This window comes from Peromyscus maniculatus, chromosome 7, assembly GCF_049852395.1.
Source record: "Peromyscus maniculatus bairdii isolate BWxNUB_F1_BW_parent chromosome 7, HU_Pman_BW_mat_3.1, whole genome shotgun sequence".
Classification (NCBI taxonomy): domain Eukaryota; kingdom Metazoa; phylum Chordata; class Mammalia; order Rodentia; family Cricetidae; genus Peromyscus; species Peromyscus maniculatus.
In genome coordinates, this window is record NC_134858.1 from 90,011,720 (window position 1) to 90,036,524 (window position 24,805).

General features: G+C 37.2%; 1 protein-coding gene across 5 annotated transcripts in view; it reads left to right on the forward strand.

Annotated features, from left to right (window-relative positions):
* Plscr4 (phospholipid scramblase 4) overlaps nt 1-24,471 on the forward strand; it is a 36,419-nt gene extending 11,948 nt beyond the window's left edge. For 2 of the 5 annotated variants that reach the window (XM_006986948.4, XM_042281435.2), the window contains 8 exons: nt 1,620-1,646; nt 2,872-2,982; nt 9,953-10,176; nt 14,076-14,118; nt 15,121-15,347; nt 20,595-20,756; nt 21,914-22,072; nt 22,714-24,471. In XM_006986948.4, the coding sequence (XP_006987010.1) occupies nt 1,640-1,646; nt 2,872-2,982; nt 9,953-10,176; nt 14,076-14,118; nt 15,121-15,347; nt 20,595-20,756; nt 21,914-22,072; nt 22,714-22,761 (981 nt within the window). In that variant the 5' untranslated portion in view covers nt 1,620-1,639 and the 3' untranslated portion in view covers nt 22,762-24,471. Of the gene's footprint in view, nt 1-1,619; nt 1,647-2,231; nt 2,424-2,871; nt 2,983-9,952; nt 10,177-14,075; nt 14,119-15,120; nt 15,348-20,594; nt 20,757-21,913; nt 22,073-22,713 lie in introns of those variants that run through there. The other 3 variants (XM_076576825.1, XM_042281436.2, XM_076576826.1) reach the window with 3 other exon arrangements.
* The last annotated feature ends 334 nt before the right edge of the window (nt 24,472-24,805 follow it).

The window sequence follows — 24,805 nt, forward strand, 5'->3', positions numbered from 1 at the left end:
TCTGTTTATATGGTGGATTACATTTATTGATTTACGTGTGTTGAACCACCCTGTATCTCTGGGCTCAAGCCAACTTGGGAAATGTGGTGATATTGTGTTCTCCAATATATTGTGCATCCTAATAAACTTATCTGGGGTCAGAGAACAGAACAGCCACTAGATATAGAAAATGGTGACACACACCTTTAATCCCAGGGAGTGATGGCAGGAAGCAGAAAGGTATATAAGGCATAAGGACCAGGAACTAGAGCCTGTTAAGCTTTTAGGCTTTTGAGCAGCAGTTCAGCTGAGATCCATTTGGATGAGGACTCAGAGGCTTCCAGTCTGAGGAAACAGGATCAGTTGAGGAATTGGTGAGGTGAGGTGGCTGTGGCTTGTTCTGCTTCTCTGATCTTTCAGCTTTAACCCCATGCTACACATGTTGAATAATCTTGATGATGTATTCTTGAATTCTGTTTGCAAATATTTTACTGAGAATTTTTACATCTGTATTTATAAAGAATATTAGTCTATAATATAATTTCTTTATTTTTTTAGGTCTTTGTGTGTTTTAATATCAAGATAGTAGTAGCTTCATAAAAATAAGTAGAAAGTGTTCCTTCAGTTTATATTTTTTGGAATAATGTGTTCTTTGAGAGTCTGCTAAAATACTTCAGTGAATCAGTTTAGTTTTGTTTTTCTTGTTTATTTGTTTTGGATTTGACTAAGAGATTTTTAATTACTGCTTCTGTTTCACTAGAGATTATCAATCTGTTTAAATTGTTATTTCATCTTGACTTAACTTTGGTAGGTTGTATATATCAAAAAAATTCACTCATTTCATTTAGGTATTCCAGTTTGAAGGAATACAGATTTTAAAAATGTGTCTTTATGATTCTCTGAATTTCCTCAGTTTCTATTATAGTCCCCCTTTTCATCTCTAATTTTGTTAGTTTGGATCTTCTCTCTTTCTTTTTATTAATTTGGCTACTGATTTCTGAATCTTGTTGATTTTCCTAAAAAAACAAATCTTCACTGCATTGCTTCTTTGTATTTTTTCCTTTGTTTATTTCTAGTCTTTAATTTCAGCTCTGGGTTTGATTATTTCTTACTTTCTGCTCTTTTGGGGTATTAGTTCTTGTTTTTTTTTCCTAGAGCATTTAGGTGTGTCACTAAGTTATTAATATGCAATTTTCCAGGCTTGCTTGTCTGCCTGCTTGTCTGCTTTCTCTCTCTCTCCTTCCTCATCCCCTCCCTTCCCCTCCCTCTTTCTTTCTTTCTTTCTTTCTTTCTTTCTTTCTTTCTTTCTTTCTTTCTTTCTTTCTTTCTTTCTTTCTTTCTTTCTTTCTTTCTTTCTTTCTTTCTTTCTTTCTTTCTTTCTTTTTTATGTAGTCACTTAGTACTCTAACCTTGCTTCTTTGACCTGCCTTCATTGTTTCCCATAGGTTTGGCTATGTTGTGTTTTCATTTTCATTTAATTCTAAAAGGTCTTAATTTTCTTCTTGATTCCTCTCTTGACCCATTTTTCATTCACTAATGAGTTGTTTGGTTTCTATGAGTTTGTAAACTTCCTGTCTCTGTTGTTATGTGCATGTATTACATTTGTATACATAAATGCATTAATATATTTTGTTTTTCAGGTATAACTGGAATTCATAAAATGTCAGGTACAGTTTTATTAATTTCTTAAGATTTACTTTGTTATTTTAAGATGTGTGTGTGTGTGTGTGTGTGTGTGTGTGTGTGTGTGTGTGTGTGTGTGTTTGGGTTTGCATATGTGAGTTCTGATGCTCATGGAAGCCATATATGTCTCATCTCCATAAAGCTGCTGCTACAGGCAGTTGTGAGCAGCCTAGTGTGGGCACTGGGGTCTGAACCTGGGCCCTCTGCAAAAGCAATAACCACTCAACTGCTGAGCCCTCACGCCAGTCCCATTATTATTATTTTTTAATGTTTTTCTTTCACGTGTGAATTATATGATTGTTTTCTTTGAAGGGGTGTATTTTATTCTACAATATTTGACTAGTTAGCATTTAGATATATTTATATGTAAGTTTATTTGTACATATTAACCCTCTGTTAGAAAAAGAGTAAAAGCAGCTCATGTATGCACATAGGCCTGAAAGGTCTCCAAAGGTTAAGAAGAAATCGAATGAAGTAAAAGAAAGATAGGAGAGCAAATGCAGACAGAAAGAGCTGTGGCCTTTGGCCTGGATGTGATAGAGTGAATGCTGACCCTGTCTTTTTTTTAGGTAAATGGTATAAGAAGAGAAACATCACAGTTACAGTCTTTTGTTTCCTTCAATATAAAGTTCAATCTTTTATTTATGAAATTGAGACTCCTCCTTATAGTGAGTCAAGTAAGGATTTCCTTCTGTACCACCCTTGCAGCAACCACCGTGACACTGTGACCAGGTGGCTTTTAGGAAAAATGCGGTAAGAATGTGAGTCACTGCAAATGTGGGCTGAACCAACTCTGACTGATGTGTTTATGACTATATTGCTTTTTTAGCTGGTGAGAATTTATTTATTTAGTGTTTTGAATTCAAACACATTTCCAAAAGACTATGAAGATTCAGCTTTATATTTCCAGCGTTTCTCACATAATAAGAGAAAGAAACACAATTGTCTGCATGGGATTAACTATGTAGGTAGGGGCCAGCAATCGGTCAGCTGAAGCAGGACCAGGAAAGCTTAGGCTGCAACCACAAGCACAGTATGATGTTGTCTCATTTTCAAAACTATGTTAAATATAGAATTCACAAAATTTATTAATAGGTTATTTTTCATAAGAAATATGATTGTACTTTCTGATGCTTATATGAGGAAAAAAGTGCATTTTGCAATCATGTTATCACTTACTGTGTGGGTCATGTTCCTCCCTTCCTCAAGGTGTGGTCCCCACAGCCCCTGAGCAGCCTACAGGAGAAATGGAAAACCAGTTCAAATCACCAACTGCACTGCCTGATGCCCCTCCTGACTACAGTTCTCATTTTGTGCCAGGTAAGGTAAATGTTCAAGAATACCATAACCATAGTTAAGGTGACTTCTTCAATCAACATTCGATTCAGCAAATAAATACTAAATGTGGAGAGAGTGCCAGTTTTAATATACCCCCATGATCACAGCCTGTGCTCTGGAAAGCAGTAAGGAAGGAAAAGCAGGGATAATATTCTCTCTGTTCCTAGTGGACTGAAGAACACAGGAGATGGTGCTGTCTGATCCCACCAGGGATTGGAAGGGAGCTGTGACTGAATAAAGCAGGCTATGCTACATAAGAATTTGATGGTTAAAGAAAAAAGGAACTATGTATAGCAGAAAAATTCCCTATGTCTTACACAGTGTCTGTGAAGATCTGGTATGAGGTGAGCAAGGAGTAAATGGCAGGAGGGGACAGAGAAGTAGAAGGACATAGCTGTGAACACGGACTAAGGCACTGTGGCATGTATTTTTGTGTCTTAAGACTTGGTGGAGACTCAGGAGGAGGGTTCTCACATGGCATTGGAGTAAAGTTTAGATCGTATAGTCATTTTAGGAAATAACTGCATCATTTACAAGAAGTAAACATTGTTAAAATCAGGTTCCATTCACTATGGGAAACACTTGTTTTTCTCCTTATCTCTCCTGGAGTTTGATTAGCATTGCTTGCATGAACATAGGAGGGAGGTTACTTACTTTAGTGTAGACTACAAAAACATGATACCCTCTTTCCCAGCAAACATTAACTGCTAATTGTTCCTCAGGGAAATGTGAGGTCTCACGAGCAGGTAGCCAAGGTGTAGTTGGTTCATGAATGCAACAACAGCTGTGTTGTGTCCACAAGATGCCTTTTTACATCATGCCTCCTTACCCCTCATTATAATCATGCCTCTGCTATACCAGTGGTCACATTTTTCCTGGGAAGTCAACACTGTAGCTCACAGGGTGCATTGCTGGGTAAGATGATTGATGGCTGTTGGCAGCTTGTATAGCACTTTCTGGCAGTGTGGAAACCAGCCATCAAGAAAGAAGCTTCTAGTTCAGTTCCTGCTTGATTTCTGTGTTTATGTCTATATCCAAAGAGTATGATTTGTGTTTTGAGCAACAAGATTGCACCATCAAGTTCAGTTGTGGGACCAAGAGCAATGCAATAGCCTATCTTGTTTAGGGATCCTCTGGCACATCCATGACCAACAACTCAGGGAAGTGTCAGTTCGTATGAAATGAATTGTGTTCTTATAATTCACAGAAACCAGAAATATTATACTTGCAAAATTTGGTTTAATGAAATTATTTAAATTCAAATTAAATTGTAATTTCCATTATAGTTCTGAATGTGTTATACAGCCAAAAATAATGTTGTCCAGTATTGTTTATTAAAAGAATACTTAATAAATAAAACATTGTTATATGGAACCTATTTGAGAAGAAAAATGGCATGATTTCTTGAAATAAAAAACAATGGTAATACTAAAGGTTATTAGGAATGAAAATCCCATAGGCAGTTTCTCACATTGCTATTGGTAGGCAGCTTCATACTAGAGTTTTCTGTAGATTAATGTGAGCTCTTGTGGTTACACAAAGTTAAACATGGATTGTTTTGTTTCGGATTGTTTTCCTGCAGAAATAGTCAGAACCCTTAAGGGCAATTTCCAACTCAGATGGAAGTATAGTATGATAGTTTCTTACACATAATTTTACCACGTTTTTTCCTCTTCATTTTTAACATTATAATATATCCTTATAACAAAACTCACTCATTTATATAAATCAGTATATAGTTACAGAAATTTAATCATCATATTGAATAAGTCCTTAACATAAATTTTACTTTTCTTCTGGCTATTGATCATGAACTTTTATTATTTCAAGTGCTTTTATATTAAAAGTACAAGGTATAGTAATTAACTCATTTACATAATATAATGATCAATATTCTTTAAATGAGGGTTTTGAGACTCTGAGGAAGGATCACTGATTTCCAGTTCAGGTCGGTACTCTTACAATAGTTCTTTTGGGAATTAAAGTACATTCTTCATGATAAACTCAAACTCAAAATGTCCCTCATTCTTCTTTTATACCTACTCACCTTTGTTCTCATTTAGTTCTAAGTTAAAGGCATTTTTAAATTCCACTCTCTATCATTTAATTATACTTAACTGTCAGTCTTTATCACGAGCTCTATCCCTAGCCTTTAAAGCTAGTTTTACCAGAGTTCTTTGACATTCTCTCTGGTCCCACATGACTCCCCCTTCTTTGAGCCTCATTTCCTTTCACTCTCTCAAAGTGATCTTGACAATCCCCCTAGTTTTGTGTACTTTAAAGTACTAATAAACCCCATCCTGACCCATATCATCATGCGCACTTTAGATTTACAACTGCAACTTGCTGTAGACCATGTTCTCTGCATAGCTACAGGTTCTCAAACATAATTATTGAACCAGCTTTGACATTTTACTTCCAAATTTGTACTCTGTTTTCCACATGTTGGAGGCATGTAGAAGAATAAACTAGAAATTTTAGAATCTTTCCTTAAGAATCAGTGTACTATCAAGTCAACACACTTTTTTAAATGTCAGTTTTAATGATTTCTTATTTTTATTCTCTCTTTGTCACTATTAAACTTCCTTGCCTTACATCTGGACTCTGACAAGCACTTCCTGCTTAACTTTGTATGACAAGGGTTACAAATGGGAAGCATCCACTCTCTATTCTGCTGGCACAAAGTTCAAGCTCTGGATGAAAAGCATGAGGTTTGCCCGTATTCTCACCTACCTTATTTCTAGCATTGTCTGCCAACATTCCACCAACAGTCTTTAATTCTTCAGAGCTAAGCCCCATTAGTACAGTTTTGGCCTGTGTTCTCACAAAACCTTTCCTTCCCATAAAGGTCATGTTGAAGGAGTTAGTACTTATATATCAAAGTCAATCTTGTCTGCATAGGTTAATGAGACCCTTAATCATAAAAGTTACAAAAAGTTAAAACAGGAAGGAAAGAAGTGGAAGAAGACATAAGACCTCTAGTGACCATGAACTGGCAGCTGATGTTGTGAATATGATTATATTATTGAAAATGGTCTTCAGATTGAACACAATCCCCAACAAAATCTCAATGTATTCTTCATAAATATATAATCCTAAAATTCACACAGAAGCAAAAATGTCAGAGTAGCCTAAAATATCTTAAGCAGAGAAAACAACGTTGAAGATATCAAAATGCATAATCTCAAATTATATTAAAGACCTGTAGTCACAAAAATTGAGTGATGCTGGCACAAAAAAGATATGCAGGTGGTGCTAATTTACTGTCTAGTGCTAAGATAAAACACTGACCAGAACTAACGTGAACAGAGAAAGGGTTTACTTGAGTTTACAGATCACAGTCCACCATTCCATGATAGTTGGGAAGCCAGGGCTGGAGTGCAAGGTAGAAACTAAAGCAGAGACATTGGGGGATACTGCTTGTTTCTTCTGGCTTGCAAAGCTATATTCCTTTTACAAAGCCCAGGAGAACCCAGGTCCACTATCCCAAGGGTGGCACTGTTCACAGTGGCCTGGAACATCCCACATCAACATCAATTACCAACCAAGAAAATGGACCACAGAGCTTCCCACAGGCCTGTCTGATGGAGGCAATTCCTCAATGAAAGTTTCCTATTCCCAAGTTGACAACCAATGACTAGCCATCACATAATCCAGTAGAACAGAGAATTTAGAGATAAATCCAGACATAGAGCCACCAAACTACAGAGTTGCCACAATCACTCACTGGGTGTGTGTGTGTATGTGTGGCAGGGGTGGTGGTGGAAACAGACTCTTTCAACAAATGATGCTGTATCTCTCACCCTACACACACACACACACACACACACACACACACACACACACACACACACACACAAAAAAAAAAAAAAAATGGATCAGAGGATTCAGTGAAACTACTGTTAAAAAAAAGACACTTAAAGGCACAGGCAACACATTTCTGAAAAACACTTTAGAAGTGCAGGAGACACTTCTAAGAATTGACAGATGAGGGGATTGCATGAAATCAAAAAGCTTCTGCTCAGCAAAGGTAACAAGCAGCAGTAATTGCCACCCTACAGAGTGTAGAAAATATTGCCAGCTACACATTAGGCAGAGCATTAATATCTAGAATAATTTAAAAAAAATCAACAAAAACCTAATCCATAAATGGACCTAATAAGTGAGTGCAAAGTTCAGAAGAAGAAATACAAACATTCCAAAACACTTTTAAAATTTCATTATGGAAGGGGTGGTGGGTACAGACATAAAAGGATCAGTGTGCGTGTGGAGGTCAAAGGCCATCTTTGGAAGCTGTTTCTCTTTTTTCACTGTGGGTTCTGTGGATTGAACTCAAGTTGTCAGACTTATATGACAAGTTGTTTCACGCACTTAAGCATCTGAGTAACCCCTAAAAATATTTGAAAAAGCATCCTTAGGTTCCGGGGTTATGCAAATTGAACTTCATTGGTATTCTGTCTTACCCTAGTCAGAATGGCCATTACTTTTTTAAAAAGCAAGAAAGCCAGCCAGCAAACAAGAAAATAACAGCAAATGCTGGAAAGGATGTAGAGAAGGAGTCTTCATTTCTGCTGGTGGTTTGAACATGTAAATTCGTGCAACCATGATAGAAATCATCATGGTGCTTTCTCAGAAAGGTGAACAGAACTGCCATATCATTCCTGGTAATATACCCGAGGAACTCTAAGTCGAAATGCCACAGAGGTGAGCTAATTGCCTAGAGGACCATCAACGATGGAACCAGCCTAGATGAATGGAGAGGAGGACTAATACAGTTGTGATAGAATACATATGGCATGGAAACTGATTTGGAGAGGAGGTGGCATCAGGAAAGAGGAAGGGATGGGGGAGTATAGAGGGGGCAAAGATGACTAGGAACAAAATAAAATGGTATATGTGTGAAAATGCCCTAACAGAACCACTTTGTATGCTAACTTTAAAAATATTGGGTTAAAAAGAGTATCAAAGTAGTCAGAATGTTTCATTGTGAGCCTAGCCTTTAACCACTGAGCCATCTCTCCAGCCCATGTAGTCAGGATGTTTAAATTCTCCTTTTGCTACATACTAGCTGATATCCTTCAGCAAGCTATTCGATCTTCGGCCCACGAAAAGCTACCAGTGTATATGTCTTTAATCTCTGCACTCAGGAGGGAAGCCAAGGCAGGTGGTTCTCTATAAGTGTAAAGCCAGCCTCATCGACAGAGAGAGTTCCAGGCCAGCTAGGATTACAAAGTGAAACTGTGTCTTTAAAAAAATGTTCATACTAAATGTACACTGTACACAGGAATGTGATAACAGGAGTGTTATTATAATCACCAACATGAAAGCAGCCCGAGTGTTCTTGAATCAAAGAACACAAATAGTGTGATATATTCCATATTGTAGAATACCACCCAGCAGTAAAAAAGAATAAAGTACCGAAAACACTGTACAGGTGCTACAACATGGGTAAAAGTTAAAAACATACAGATCAGGAGAAACCTAGTACACAAGTACTGTACACTTCATCTATGTGACATGCCCACCATAGATAAACCACAGAGAATGATTTCAAGAGGTGAGAGGAAGGAGTAAGTGACTGCTAATGAGTGATAACTCTTCTGGACTTAGGTGGTGAGGGTGGTTACTCAGCTTTGCTGGCACAAAAAAAATGACAACAGCAAAGCCCACTGAATTGTACATTTAGAGAAGGAAAGAAATCAAGATGATTTTCTTTGTTGTTTTGACTTGGAAATAGTGTTTGACAAATGGAAACTGAGCCAGGCATCTCTTCCTGAGAACTCCAGGTCACTTTTAAAGTACTTAGTATATCAAGCCACAATTAAAGAAACAATCCTGAAATGGTTTTCTTATATGTTTGAACATAGTGGATTTAAACAACCACTTTTTAAAATCTAAATCTGATTTCATTTTTCCATACATCCTTCCTCTGTAGCAAACATGACTTCATAAGGCCTGGTGGAAGATAAGGTTATGCATTAGTTATTGTATGGTATTTTATTATTCTGAATACCCTTCTTAAAAAACATTGGGAAATGCTGTTCCCGGGGCATTGAATGACTTATAATGGCCTAGGTAGTGTTCATTCGATTTTGGATGGTGGTAGAGTATGGAGAATTGGACATAAATATGGATAAGTATTATGACCTGAACATTGTACACTCCTACCCCAGGTTTACCTGTTGGGGCCCTATTACAAGGGCTGGGGAGATGGAGTCTTTCAGGAGTTTCCAGAGATCCTGAGATGGAGCCATTAGGGTGAAGTTAGTGTTTTTATGAGAGGTGGCAAGAAAGTGATAGCCTGAGTATTCTTGAAGGGTGCCCTCCCCAGGCTAGGAAGAGGGTGAGCACAGGCTAGATTAGCAGTTGATCTTGGAGTTCCCTGCTTAGAGGTAGGGAAGGTAATGTTTGTTGTTGAAACCACTCCACTTGCAGTAGTCCAATTAAGAAATGAGCTTAAGAAGTTAACTCTGAGAAATATAAGTGTTGATAAACACTCTGAAGTCTAGATGAAAGGACAAAGAGAGATCTCTGAACAAAGGTAACCCAGTAGAGATGGTAAGGACTTCTTTGCAATAACTAGTAAAAATGACAATGATAATTGCATGCTAGACGTTGTACTGGCCCCCTTTAAAAACCAATGAAGTGTGTTCATGATCAGTCAGGGAGAAGCCTCATACAGTGAGAGGTTACCTTGTTTCTCAGTGTGCAAAACTTCATTTCTATATCCGTGAAATGGGCATAATTATGTCACAAGTTTTAAGATGATATGATGAACTAATATGTGAATAATGCTCTCAGTACATTGTTAATATATAGGTATACACTTGGAGAACAGAGGACTTGTTTTCTTTAAGAACATGTTGCACAGTTATTTTCAAATGTAAAAATCATATAACTTTCAATACACCAAAGTGATAAGCACAATACTTTCATCTGTTTGAAAACACAGGCCCTGCTGGACCAGCTCTCCCTCCACCTTCAGGCTTACCTATGGGATATAACGTTCCACAGCATCCTGGTGCCATCCCCTTGTACCACCCCATTGGTGGTACCCATCCTATCCAGTACCAGCCTGGCAAATATCCTATGAGGAATCAGTATGCTCCAGTAATGTGGATGCCAGGGCCAACTCCTATGTCCAGCTGCCCTCCTGGTCTGGAATACTTAGCTCAGGTACTCTAATATATCTAAAGCATTTTCCTATGAAGTATGACCATGGGGTCTAAATAGAGGAAACAAGATGCTGGCTAGAGTGAATAGGGAGATGGATCATTGATGGCAGAGGCTGGCTTGCTGAAACCATGATAGTGGGTTTACAGGTAAACAATGAGTATAAGGATGCATTCATAGGACACATAAGTTATTTTTGTAGCAATAAAGTTGGCTTTCAAATATTCATTATGTCTTTTTCAAGGAAGTTAGAAAAATAAGAATGAGAATAACTAACCTGATGCTGTGCCATTTACTTAGAAGTAAAGTGTTCACATCAAGAAAAACAGAATATATATAAATCAGCATACTTTTCAGTTCAGTTAGGGTAACAACAACAAACAACTCTCTCTCTCTCTCTCTCTATATATATATATATATATATATATATATATATATATATATATATATTAAGCCATGATACTTTAGTATAATTTTTGTTAATTCAGTAGTATAAACTATTTTCTGTTCTACGAAATGTTTGTTTTATGGCTACAAGGGTGAAGTGTCCTGCTGCATTTACACCTCCCATATTCTGGCATACAAACAGTACTTAATCAAATTTGAGCCCCAAACTAGATGTTTTAGTTTGGGAACTTGAGGGAGCTTTCCCACGTCTACAGCCTGAAATCATAGACTAGTCCCACCTCTAGACTTTGCAATGACTCGTCATGTTAAACTGTGAGAAACAGATGAATCCAAACTTTTAATTACAATTCATATATACAAGTTAGATAACACAGCTCAGTGAGACTTAGCTATCCATCCTAAGGGTAACATACACATTCTCCACTAAATTAGACAAGTCTTAAGTTTTTTCTTCCAAATAATGTACAAATTTAGAAGTAGCTGGTAACACACACACACACACACACACACACACACACACACACACACACACACACACCCTATAATGATCCAAAGCAGACATCCATGTAATTACAGTTGCACAATGCAAACATTCTGGAAAGAACATTGTATCATAGTTCATTCACTTGCAGTGGATCTTTGCTCCATTTCCCCTGTGGTAATTTTAGAAACGAGTGTCAAGGTTGAAATTAGATCTGCTAAGTTGGGGGTTTGCTGTATGAATTCTGCACTGGATCCTCAAACAAACCGATGTGAATGTAGTTTTTTCTCCTGTGTGAAGGAGCAGCCACACCCCAACAGAAAAGGAGAAAAAATCTAGAACTATTTCAAGTTTTATCTTTTTGTACATGAAAATAAATAAGAATAAAGAAAGAAAAAAAAGAAAAACAGAATAAGGAAGAAAAGAGCACTAGACAAGGAGAGTCACAAAATGTACAACCCACAGCTTCTTTTCAACATCTCAAACTAACACTCCTGAATCCCCAGACACTTAAATCTAAGTAAATGTAAGATGTTGCTTCAAGCCAAAATCCATGCCCCTTCAAACAGCACAGTGACTCCCCAATTTCTTGTGCATGTAAATTACAGAGCCAGAATAAGAGCTAGTGTGATACACAGTTTTTGTTCAAATGATATATAAAACCTGCAAAAGAAAACTTGGCGAAAGTAAAACAAAGCTAATTGTGGAAATGTCTTCTGAACTTATAAATTTTGTTTTGCTTTTGAAAAAGTATTTAAATACATTACTTAGTAGGAGCATCCTAATTTAATGTGTTCTGATGTAGTCAACCAAACATTCTTGGAGTTGACATGTGTCAGTTTTCAGTTCTCTGTGTGGGAGGGACCTGTTAGATACACTGCTGCATTGCTGATATATGAAAGTCAACAGGGTTAGATAAAATATTTGAATTTCACATGAATAAAATTTCTTATTAAAATTGTTTGAGCAAACCTTTGATGAAATATAAAATCCATTCACAGAAAGTCGTAGAATAGATGCATTTGTTATTCTAAAAAGCTTTCAGACAGTACTGCATTTAGAAATCTCCATTTCTATACCCAATGAAACTGCCTTTGGAAATCTGAAATTTTTTTAAAAGGGGCATCTCAATTTCTGCTGTTACTCTGAGGATAAATCAGTGCACTTTTAAAAATGAATTCTATTTTCCCATTCAGGAGTTATTGAGTTTAAAATAAATTTAAAAGTAAATTAAAGAGGTTTGGAGCCAGACAAACCTGGTCTTTCTCCTCTACTAATGCTAACCACATAGTCTTCAACTCTCATTACCCATGAAATGGCTTAATCAAGGGCAGACTATAACACTGTTGTGAGAAGTTTTAGTGGACAATCTTGTAATGGCTGTCATGTTTTTGGCACACAGAGGCATGCCCTCCAGCTGCTGGCTGTGGACACTGGTAGTTACACACTCTTGTGTCATTTCCCTGTTAGGTCATTTGAGGTGACACATACAGATTATGTGATACTTTGTTAAGACTACCGAGAGCCCTTTTCCATCCACTGAAGCTTTAGAGTATTTCCAGAGCCTTGTGTTTGCCAGTGACTCCACCTGTTTGTCTATTCACTGCTGGCACAGCACCTCACTAGGAAACTTCTGCATCAGCAATAATCAGAACAGTTTGCCCTGTGGCAAACGCTTTTACCACATAATAATATTTTTAATTTTATTTCTATACTCTAGTTTCTTAGTATTTTACAAAAGAAACTGCAAATAATTGTAGGAGCAATTTTGATATCTTCTATGAGATGATCTTGTATTAATTTATGTTTTACATTAAACATGGATAGTGTCCTCCTATCTTTTCGTAACTAATCACACAATATCATCCGTAACCAGTTGTTTTTAATCTTGTTATTACACTCACATAACTTTCACTATTTAATGAATTTTGATGAAATGCAGCATTTTAGGCAGCATTCTGTACTCAGTGATTATGAATGGTCTAATGACATAAATGATTTGCAATTATGTTAAGATCTGTCTGTCCTAGAGGAGACAGTCTATCTTCTACTGGGATGTTCTGAATTGTAACAGATAATAAAACCACCAAACTGTCCATCTTCAAAGTAATTCCAATATCATTCAAGTAGAAGTTTCTCTAATGGTGTTCCTAACCTTCCCTTTCATGGACTACTGTCTTGAATGTTTCTTCCCCTTTCTCCAGATCCTGCTCACAGGGTGCTCCCCTCATGCATTCATACTAAAGTAGCACGTGGGAAAGAACCTGATATTAGGTGAATACAGTTGAATGAAAATCATGTGCTTAACCTCTTTGAGAGGTACTCAGGAAGTAATGTGAAGCAGAGGTCCTGTTCATGCTTGCTTTAGCTTGCTCACCTTCCCTAAACCACAAGAACATCCCATGCTGTGTCTAGTCTATGTTAAGTCGTCCTGATTTGCTCCCATGTGATCATCTCAGAGAAGATGACAGAGAAACAACCCAAGATCCTTGACATGTACCGGGGTTCCTCTATGTGTTGTCACTGTAGCAAGCAAATGTTTTCATGATGTCAGCCAGCTCTCTCATTTCTGATATGGAACTTCCAGAAAGTGTTCTTATTTAGATACCTCTGCCAATAGCCATCTAATTGGATGCAGATGAGATAATCTCCATTCAATTTTCAAAGAGATATTTGCCATCAATTGATACATTTTAACTATTTTATTTCATGCACATGGGTATTTTGCGTGCATATGTATCTGTGCACCACTTGCATGCCTGGTACCCATGGAGGCCAGAAGTGGGAGTCTGATTCCTTAGAACTGGAGTTACAGACGGTTGTGAGCAACTATGTGGGTTCTGAGAGTCAAATTCACATCCTCTGGAAATGCAGCCTGTGCTCTTAAGACTGAACCAACTCTCTAGCCTCTGATAGATACATTTTAATACTACATCATCCCATTCTTTTCTCTTGCTAATTAAAACTAATTCTGGCTGTTTGTCTTCTAATTACTGTTGTTCTGTCTCCACAGTTGGACAACATACATGTTCTTCAGCACTTTGAGCCTCTGGAAGGTAGGTATAATTGTGTTTTGATTAACATGTATTTTAATCAGATGGAGATTTGTATTGTTTCATACCTAGTGCCTTACTTTATGTCCATAAGCTTTTAGTGACTCAAACAGAGACCATTCTCTGTTTCCTTATCTTCACAAAAGAAATAAAGTGAATTTTCCATATAGTTTTATCAATCCATACTCCATACACTGGTGGTCTCTTAGACTCAGAAAGGACTTATATATAATCTGGTTAGTCCCTTGTACCATTTGTCCATTTTTTCGCCTATGCATTCACCTTTTTTAGATGAGTATAAGAAGGTGAGAGGTGGACTGAGCTAGCTAGAGCCCCACACTCCACTACAGTCAGTGAGCAGCAAAGAGAAAACAGAGTCTAGGGCTATTGAGTTCTAGTCTGTGGTTATTGCTATGGAAGTCTGGATAAATGATCCCAGTCAGGTGATGCTGGACTGTTCTAAGTTCCCTGCATGATTACTCACCCTCTGGTAGGCGCTGGGCATGCCCCTCTGGGCACTACACAGGGCGTAGATTTTTCTGGATTTTTTTTTTCTTATATGTAAGGAGCATGTCCCTAGTCATTTCCTCAATTTCATGTGCTGATTAATTCATGGTCTAATGTGTGATTCATTAACATGGTTTTATTATTAAAATTTTCTTAATTATTTTATTCCAGGAACATTGTATTAACCATAACTTTTATGTGGGAAAACTTTTAAAATAATTTCATATTAAACTTAGCAATTGTTTTGAACTTTTAAAACGCTTAAGCCTCATGGGTCACATGGTTGTATTTCACCTGAAATTAAAAAAAAAATTTTTTTCGCTTTCAGTGCTAATCATACTTCTTCCTGTTTCCTTTCTCCCTTCTTTCCTTCCTCCTTCCCTTCCTTCCTTTCTTCCTTCTTCCCTTCCTCCTTTCATTCTTTTTTATGGCAAAGGCTGCTTGAGGCCTATCTTGACTGGTTCTAATTTAAAATTCTTTTTTCGTTCTAATTTTTAGTGATGACAGGTTATGAAACTAATAATAGATATGACATCAAAAACAATGTAGACCAGATGGTTTACATCGTAACTGAAGATACAGATGACTATACCAGGAATGCCTATCGGAACCTCCGGCCCTTTGTGCTCCGAGTCACTGACTGCCTGGGCCGAGAGATCATGACCATGCAGAGGCCTTTCCGATGCACCTGCTGCTGCTTCTGCTGCTCCTGCGCAAGGCAAGAGGTCAGAGAACAGGAGTGGAATTGACACTTGCTTCCTGACCTGCCCTTTTACAGTGTGGCTGGCCTTCTCCTTCCTGTACTACCTGGGATGGAGATTTCTGCCCGGACAATTTGGAATGAACTTGAAACTGAGTAGTGGGGAAGGAGAAAGCTGACTTCTACCAAAGGACAGAATTTCAGTTTTCCTTTATCTCTTCAACTGAGAGATAGGAGTCAAGTACAACTTGAGTCTGTTTTGTGAATAGCTGCTTTCTGATGGATTATAGGGATGGACAGGTGTCATATGGTATGTAATGGTACCAACATATCCACCAGATGACAAATTGGGATGGGCTTTTGACTGATTGCATTACCCACCACAGCCTATACCTTTGTGAAAAAAAAAATGTCTTTAAAGTATGGAATGCCAGACTGTAGTGCCCCGCCAATGGCAGAGCTAGACCTACAGTGCAAATGCTCTGTATTGTGGTTTGGTCCCTCCCCTGTGACATACACAGGCTCAGAAACAAAAATTACCTAAAAAAGACTGTGTGTCTCTGTGAGTTCATGTGCAATTAGTCCTGTTGTGCCTGGAAGATGCTGTTACCTTAGAGTCATTCATAACCTCTGCTTCTTAGAATTTTTCCACCTTCTTTTCAGAATAGATTGAGGTGTGGGTGTTGATGGAGACATTCCATTTATGGTTGAGTGCTCCAAAGTCTGGCACTCTCTGCCCATTGGCCAGTTGTGAGTCTCTGTGTTAATTCTCATCTACTGTAAGAAGCTTCTCTGATGAGGGTCCAGTGATGCTCTGAACTATGGGCATAGTAATATGGTCTTTTAGCACAATAATACTAGATTTTCCTTTATGCCCATGACCTATCTAGTCTCATGTTTTTGGCCACTTGCATCCTTCGTATATAGATCATGAAGTATAATCATGGGTCATGAAGTGTTCTTAATGTGTGCTTGAATTCACTTCCAATATTTTAATGATAGATTTCTGTCTGTTGAGCAGGAGAGATGCTCTGTAGTTTCCCTTTTTGTTCTACCTTTATTTGGTTTTGGTACCAGGGTAATATTACCTTTGCTCAATTAATTTGCTGGTTTCCCTTACCTTCCATTTTGAAAAACAGTTTAAGACATTACCTCATCCTTGAAAGTTTAGTAGAATTTGGCTCTAGATCCATCCAGTCCTAGACTTTTCTTTAGGAAAGAGATACAGTAATGACTGCTTTAATCTCATTGCTTGTTATTTGTTTAAGTTATGTATATCTTCCTGATTTAATTTTGACAGGTCATATGTGTTCAGCTGTTTGGAAAGTTTTTATAGCATCTCCTAATGGTACTTCTGGATTACATTAGATTTTGTTTTAATTCATCTCTCTTGTCTCCAAATTTATTAATTTGTACCCTCCTTTTATTTTGGTTCATGTGGTTAGGGATTTTTCAAACACGTTTATCTTTTCAAAAAATAAAATATTTTGGTTTTAGTCTCTATTTCATCAATTTCTACCCTAATCTTTATAATTACTTGCTATTTACTGCATTTGGATTTGGCTTGCTGTTGATTCTCTAGAACCTTTGAGTGGATTGCTTGAGACCTTATTTGTAATGCAAGCTCTCCCAGCTATTTCCCTTAGAACTGCCCTGTCTGTGTCCTGGTGGTTTGCGAAGCTTTGTTGCTATTTTAGTTTGTATCTATCATGGTTTCAATTTCCTCCTTGACTTTTTCACTGATTCAGGATTCATTGAAAGTGTGCAAATATTTGTTTAATTTCTATAGTTTTCCTTAATGTTGATTCTAGTATTATTCTGTTGTGATCTGACAGAATATAAGGAATTGCTCCAATTCTCTTGTTTTTCTTGAGGCTGGCTTCACTGCTTACAGTGTCACTCATTTTAAAAGAAGGTTTCATGAGCCACTGAAAGAATGATGTATGGCATAGTTTAGCTGTAAAGTTTTGTGGTTTTTAGTTGTAGTTTTTCATCCAGAAGATATCTTGAAGATGGTAATGGGGTATTGAAGTCTCCCACTATTATTGTATCAGGACCTGTCTGATCTTCTGCTGCCTTTAAGTATTTGCTTTATGAAATTGGGAGACTCAATATTTGATTACAAAATGTTTACTATTATTTTACAGTTGTGCTAGCTAGGTTTTTCTTGACTTCACGATCTAGGGTCATTTGAAAAAAAGGGAATATCAGTTAAGAAAAGAGTACTTTCTTCTATTCCAGACAACCCAAGTTTGGTTCCCAGCACCCATGCTCATAAACTTTAAGTATTTTTTTGCAGTGATGCCTTTGTTGCCATTTAATGTCTTAGTCTACTTTCCATGAAATGTCTTATCTCTCCATCATCTTTAAAACAGAACTTGGCTGGGTGTTTCAATCTTATTTGGCACTTGTTTATTTACATTCCATGATTTTCTGGTTTGGGATGGCATGAGTTGCCATGGCATGAGGTCTGATTCTTGTGTCTTTTTCTTTGTATGTGACTTGGCATTTTTCCCTTCTAGCTTTAGTATTGTTCTTTATTTTTGCATTTTTATATCTTCTTTATGAATTGTCATAGAGAGGTTCTCTTCTGCTCATTCCTGTCATGGTTCTGAATGCCTCTTAGGTTTGGTTTCTATGACTTTCTCTAGATTTGCCATAATTTCTAGAATTTAGACTTTATCACACCCCTTTCTTCTACTCCAGAGAGTCTTAGACCTGGTTTCTTGAATGTGCCCCAGAAATCATGGAAGCTTTGTTCATATGTGTTCATTTATATATACATACAATAAATATGTATTATATATACACGTACATATGCATAGCTACATCTCTATATGTATCGATATATGTATCGATATATTGCCTTGCCATTGTCCTGAATCCCTCAAACTCATGCTCTTGCTTGGTCTTGCCTATCATGATGCTTTCCACTGCGTGTTTGTTTACTTGATTGATTGCTGTTTTCATTTTCGTCATTTCTCTTTCACTGTTTTTCAGAGTCTCAAATTCCTTGCTAAATTTTTTTTTCTCCTTCATCTTTTATGATTTCTCCTCCACTTTGCTAATTTTCTTATCTAGGACCTGAATTAGAATACCTAGGGATTTTAAATGGTATGTTATGTATCATTCTTTTCTAAACAATAATCTGTTTATCACAATCTCTGTTTACCAATTTCCCTGTAAAATTGAGGTTATAATTAATAGTTCTTCTCTGACCAGATGGTTGCTTTGTGGATTGAAGATTTCTTAGTACACACCAGTCTCTAAACTCAGTTCCCGATAGATACTATTGTCCTGCCCATCAGTGTTTCTGTTGTTCTCAATACTCCTTTGCAGTTGTTATCATTGTAACAAAAGCTTTATCTCTTCAGTCCTTGTTCTTTTTTCCCAATACAGCAGGCATTTGTATTCATATATGATATTTGGTTTTCAGATCAAAGCCTTTAAATTCCCATAAAGGGGGGCAGAAATAGATTAAAACAAATGAGAACTACAAACTTATAAACTCACTTTTTGTCTAATATCACAATTGAGACATTTTTCCTTTTTTTGTATTCATTTTGTGTGAGCATTTTCCTTACACAGCTCTATCACCTGTGTAGACTCCTTCACCTATCACCACAAAACAAAGTTCCAATAATTTTCATAACTACAAAAATAGTCTTCAGTACCTCACTGCTTCTTCTCCCTCATTTTCACCATTAATTCTTGGAAACCACTAATTTGTTCTGCTTCTCAAGGATGCTATAAAAAAACAAGGCATACATTAGTCACTTAATCATCACATAATTCTTCACTAAAAGGCAACTCTTTATGTTTCTATGCATTATTTAAAGTAAAATTAGCTTTTTAAAAAAGTTTTTAAATAATTTTTTACACAGTTCTGACGTTTTAATAACTTTCATGAAGTTTTAGTTCTAGGGAACGATCAAATTTAATGTGTTGTATAGCTACAAATGTTTGTGTGAACAATGGCTCCAGTAATGCAACCCCTGACAGCTCTTATAAAATTTCAATGCACAGGTAATTAAATACAGCAGCATAGTGAACAATATTTGAAAAATCTTTAATAAAATACTGTTGTCTACCTCTACATGCAGACTTTTAACTGTTACACCACAGCAGCTCCCCCACTTCCTTCAAGAGCTTTTCTTTTTGTGGTTTTAGTTACTACAGACGAATGTAGTCTGAAATACTAATGTCAAGTTCCAGAAATAAACAGTTCCTAGGCTGAACAGCGTGGTGAATTCTGGATCATGAATTATTCTTTTGTGCAGTGTATCCAAGGTGTTCCTGCTATAGACAAGCTGGCTGTTGAAAGACTACGGTCACATCATTTCTGTTATAGGACAGGGTGTTGTAACTGTTCTATAGTTAATGGTTCCTGTTAGTCCTGTACTATGACTAATTCATAAGTTACACTTTGCTGTAGGAGTGTGTTTAATGGCTGTCGAGTGTGGTGTGGACTGGGTTCAGAACTATCTATTTAAAACATCCACTAACGTCTTGGAACACATTCCCATCAAACAGGGGGCACTTTCATACAGTTTTCACAGTCCTTCTCTCTCTTTTGTTTTTTGTTGTTGCTGTCATGTAGGAGAATTAGTTTTGCTGGTTGTGGTTTATTAAGTTAACTAGTCACATTTCATGTATCTATTTAGAAGACATGAAAGTCCTAGATGAGACATTGGCCATTATAATGTTTTTGTTTTTGGTTTTTCAAGTCAAGGTTTCTCTTTGTAGCCCTGGCTGTGCTGGAGCTCACTCTAGACCAAATTGGCTTCAGATTCACAGAAATTCACCTGCTTTTGCCTCCCAAGGACTGGGATTAAAGGCATGTGCCACCATCACCGGCTCAAAGGCCTTTGTTATGGCACAGCAACATGAACACCAGTACATTCATGCAGGGTCCTCTTTGCCTCAGGTCCTTCAGGAGTGACTGGGGTAGGGGGCTGCAAATTTAGCCAGATAATGCTGTAAGTCCTGTTAGGAGCCCAGGGCTTAGATAACTGGAACACGTTATCAAGCAATTCAGCAGTAATTAAACCTGTTCTTTGACCCGTGGAAAAGCATGACCTCATCTCTTTAGAGTGCTTTTGAAAACACAGCCCTGCAAATGGCCTCAGGAAAACACCAGTCTTTCCCTCCCAACATTAATCCCCCTTGCCCTAGAATGACCAAGAACATGTCCAGGTATGTGCATCTGAGTGACATAGGTGTGTATTGTGCACCTACAACATCATAACTCCTGTTATTATTTCGTATGCAGCTGGAAGTACAGTGCCCTCCCGGGGTCACCATTGGGTTTGTGGCAGAACACTGGAACTTGTGCAGGGCCTCTTATAGCATCCAAAATCAGAAGAAAGAGAATATGATGAGAGTGCGTGGTCCATGCGCAACCTACGGCTGTGGTTCAGATTCTGTTTTTGAGGTAAATATGTGTAAAACAATATTGCTTCTACATTTTCCATTATGACCTCAAAATGTTCTTAACCAGCTTTTCTTGTGAATGAGTCAAGGGGACTGAAGAGTTAATTACGAGTTGACAGCAAATGCTTTTCACATGGTTTCTCATGGCTACTTGAAGTTTTCCAAAATGTGAATGGCATTGCCTTTTTTAAAATATTCTTTCCCATTTAGAACATTAAAATGTTTGGGAGTAAATAGCCTGATTGTTCTTGATATATATCATCCTTTCTTCTTTAATGATTTCTAGAATGGGAATATAGGTTTTAAATGCAAAAAATCTAGCAAATCACAGCACTTAGAGAATTGATAAGGGCGTGGATATGATGAATGACAGGGTTATATTGTAACATTTTCTCAAAAAAAGAGTGATCTTTTATTTTGCACTCTTTGCAGGGACTGCCAAAGAAATTGTGAGAAAAAAAAGCCCTGAGGTTTGGGAGGCTTTTCTTAACAGGATGAGGCTTGATACATACTAAACTTAGTCCTTCTCCTACTTCCTATGATACCAAAAGCTTTCTAGTTTTTATTTTATGTCACCATGTAATGAAACACCACTCACTTATTAAGAGAATTGTACAAAATGTCAACAAACCAGATTTCCAGTGCAGGTTGGGTGTGATCACTCCATTACTGAGTGCCATTAGAAGCTGTGTATGAGGTATTTTTTACATCAAATGTCAGGGTCCCTCTTTTAGAAGCTGAAGCCCATTCTTACATCTAGATCTGCTAAGACAGGGTGGGTTTGGCCCCCAGGCCTTGAGTGGTGTTCAGTATATAGTACAGGCCCCTTTGTTTTGTTTAGAGGTTCCCTTGATTGGAAGTGATGTCCTGTTCCCAAATTCTCACCTTCTGCTACAGAAAAGAATTTAATCATCAATTCAAACCACACCTTCTGACAAAATTCCCCAAAAGATGTATTTAAGGATGAGGAAAAGTCATCAGCTCAGTTAATAACAGTTTCCGGACACTTAATCCTAGGATTCCTCATTTGAAATGATGTCATTAATGTTTTTTCCTGCATTATATATTATCGCAGCACAAACTGCTTCTAAGCAGAGGGCAGAGCCATGTCCCTTGATTCTTTTCAGCCACCCTAAAGTCCCACTCCTCCCTTTGCAGGTCCACTCTCTAGATGGAGCCTCTAACATCGGCAGTATTATCAGGAAGTGGAACGGCTTTTTATCAACCATGGCAAATGCTGATCACTTCGAGATTTGCTTCCCTTTGGACCTGGATGTGAAGATGAAAGCCATGATTTTTGGTGCTTGCTTCCTCATTGTAAGCCTCCTGCTGTGGACTTGAGAGAATTATTATTTCTTATGATGAGAAGCAGTATTCTATAGTAGACAATTCATTTTGAAACTTGGCCAGCTTCTGTCTGTACCACTTCTAGGCACTGGGCGACTGGGTTCACTCATTTGCAGCAGGGAGAAAAATACTGGCATTCCAGGGTGATGGATCTGAGCTGAGTCGAGGCTGCTGGGGCACACCTGGAAGGTGTCAGGCAGACAGTGGATGCAGTAATCATCATTTCCTATGAGTTATCTTTCTCACTACCTCCAAACAGCTGTCCTGTGATAATTAATATAACAAAGCAACTGCTAGGCAGCTGCCCTTCTCCTCTTGCATGTCAACTGTAATCATGCTCACCAGTGTTACATCTTCCTTAGGTTTACTGAGTTTTTCCTTCAGTTAAATGAGAAAAAATTTAATCAATGCTGAATATGAAAAACTTATTACCCATCTGCATTCTCACACATTAGCCATGCTCATAAACATTTCATTAGATTTATTTACTTTTCCTGGTGTAGAATGCTCCTGTGATAAATTACAAAGGCTATTATATGCATTGATGTAATTATTTCTATCTATCTGCCTTCCATTTTTCAATCTAAATGTAATTCCACTTCCAATTTCAGGACTTCATGTACTTTGAAAGGACTCCTCAACGACGTTCATCCAGATAGAGGGATGAAGCAAAGCATCAGTTGAAGACAAAATTAGAGAAATGTGCATTGAGCTCACAGCCAGTCTTCAGTTATTTGCAAGTGTATTTCTCTGGCATGAACATTGTTTTCACTGGTATAAGTTCAAGAATACAGTCAGGACACATGTCCCCAGTCAAGTATTTGGCTTCTTGGGACACTAGCTTATTCTGAAATATCTGCTCTATTAGCCAAGTAAACATATGCAATGCAAGCAATAAAAAAATAGGCACATGAGCCATGGGAAAAATGAAGCTCTTAATTGTCAACTTAACAGGTGGTAACATACCTTCTGCATCTGTCCCTCTTTTCTTTGTCAAGAGGGCAAACTTGATTTCAGGTGAAAGGACTGCAACTCTTATTCTTCATCTTTAGGACCAGAAAAGGCACACAGAAATAACACAGAAATGATTTGCTTTAATGAGCAAAGAAAATGTTTCTTGTGAGCATGTAGCAGAATCTTGTTCTGCAGCATTCATAAAAGTCCATAAAGTTCTCAGCAGGGAATTCGATTTTATTACAAAATAAAATGTGTTCTCTTTATAGTGCAGTTTATATTTCCCATAAATATTTCTTTATTCCTTCAGCTGGACAATTTGAGACTATCTATTTATGAAGGCAGGATAAGGCTACTAGGGAAAGTTGACCAGGACCACAGCCAAATAAGATCTTTGCATCTGAGGGCTTGGGTGCTTGAGTACAAACCCTGGACATTTACTTACTTGGCACATTACACACACTTTATATCTGAATGTTCATCTTGATGTCTAGGATTGCCTATTGTATCTTTGTATCTCATTTGGCTTTTTTTCAAAATCAATCTAATGACCAGGATATTCTAATGACAAGCAGTTTATAAAAACTGAATGTATAAATCTTATCATTGTTTAACACTGCTTAACATGTTAAACAACTCTTTCTATGTAAACAATAGGAAAACACAGTAAATATGTTGCTCCGGATGATCGATGAGGACTATGGAGGACCAGCAGAGTTCTTGTTTGTACTAAGGATGTTGTCTGTATGAATACATCAATTAGAGTCTCTCACTTGGGCTTCCTACCTGCTGGTGGACTGTGTTCTTTCATGGACGTATTCCTTTAGAGTTTTTTAAATGAAGACTAAATGCTCTTATGTTGGGTTATCCTGAGACTAGAGGCTTAGCCACAGCCCTTTTTGAAACGAAAGACAGGTGCTTCGTTTTTAATTATACTAATCGTATTATGATAAAGTTAGCTTTACCCCATTATTTGTAACACATCTTTACTTACTGCCATTCTTTTTTATATAAAAAAATGTGATTTCTGAATTATTTTCTAAAAGCTAATTACCTTATATTTTAAAATGCAGCTCTAATCATAACTAGACATACCCATTTTCTGTAGTGCTATGTTATATTCTGCATATAAACCAGACAAACAGAGCTCATGTATGAACTTGTCATTGTACCCACCCTCACCCCTGTATTGCCGAACTAGCCTTACATTGATAATGCAGGTCAGGATACTTTACATCTCATTGACACATATTGTAGTGTTTTTGATACTAATACTTCCCTAACAGAAAAAATTCTTAAGCATAATAAGCTGTCATAATTTAATATAATTCATGCAATTTCTGTATCACATAATGAAATTGTATTGTATCAAATTGGCCAACTTAACTAAAAAATAAACAAAAACTTTTTTTTAAGTTGAGTGCTTTCTTGTCCCATCAAGTTTCTTAGACTTTTAAATAAATATGTAATAGGACTGATGGTAAGATGGTATTTTATTTCCTGAGTTGTTACTGAGTCTGAATGCTTTCCCGCGAGATTTTTTAAAAATAATTTCTTATTAATTACTAAGTTCTTTTCATTCTTGTATAGATTCACTAATTCCTGAGGCACTGAACAGTAATAACTAACATTCCTTTTTAAAATATTTTTGTCAGTTATTTGATAATTTAACAAATATATTTTTATCATACCCACCTTAACCTTTCCCATTAACTCCTCTTACATCCACTCCCACCTTCCTACGCCCAC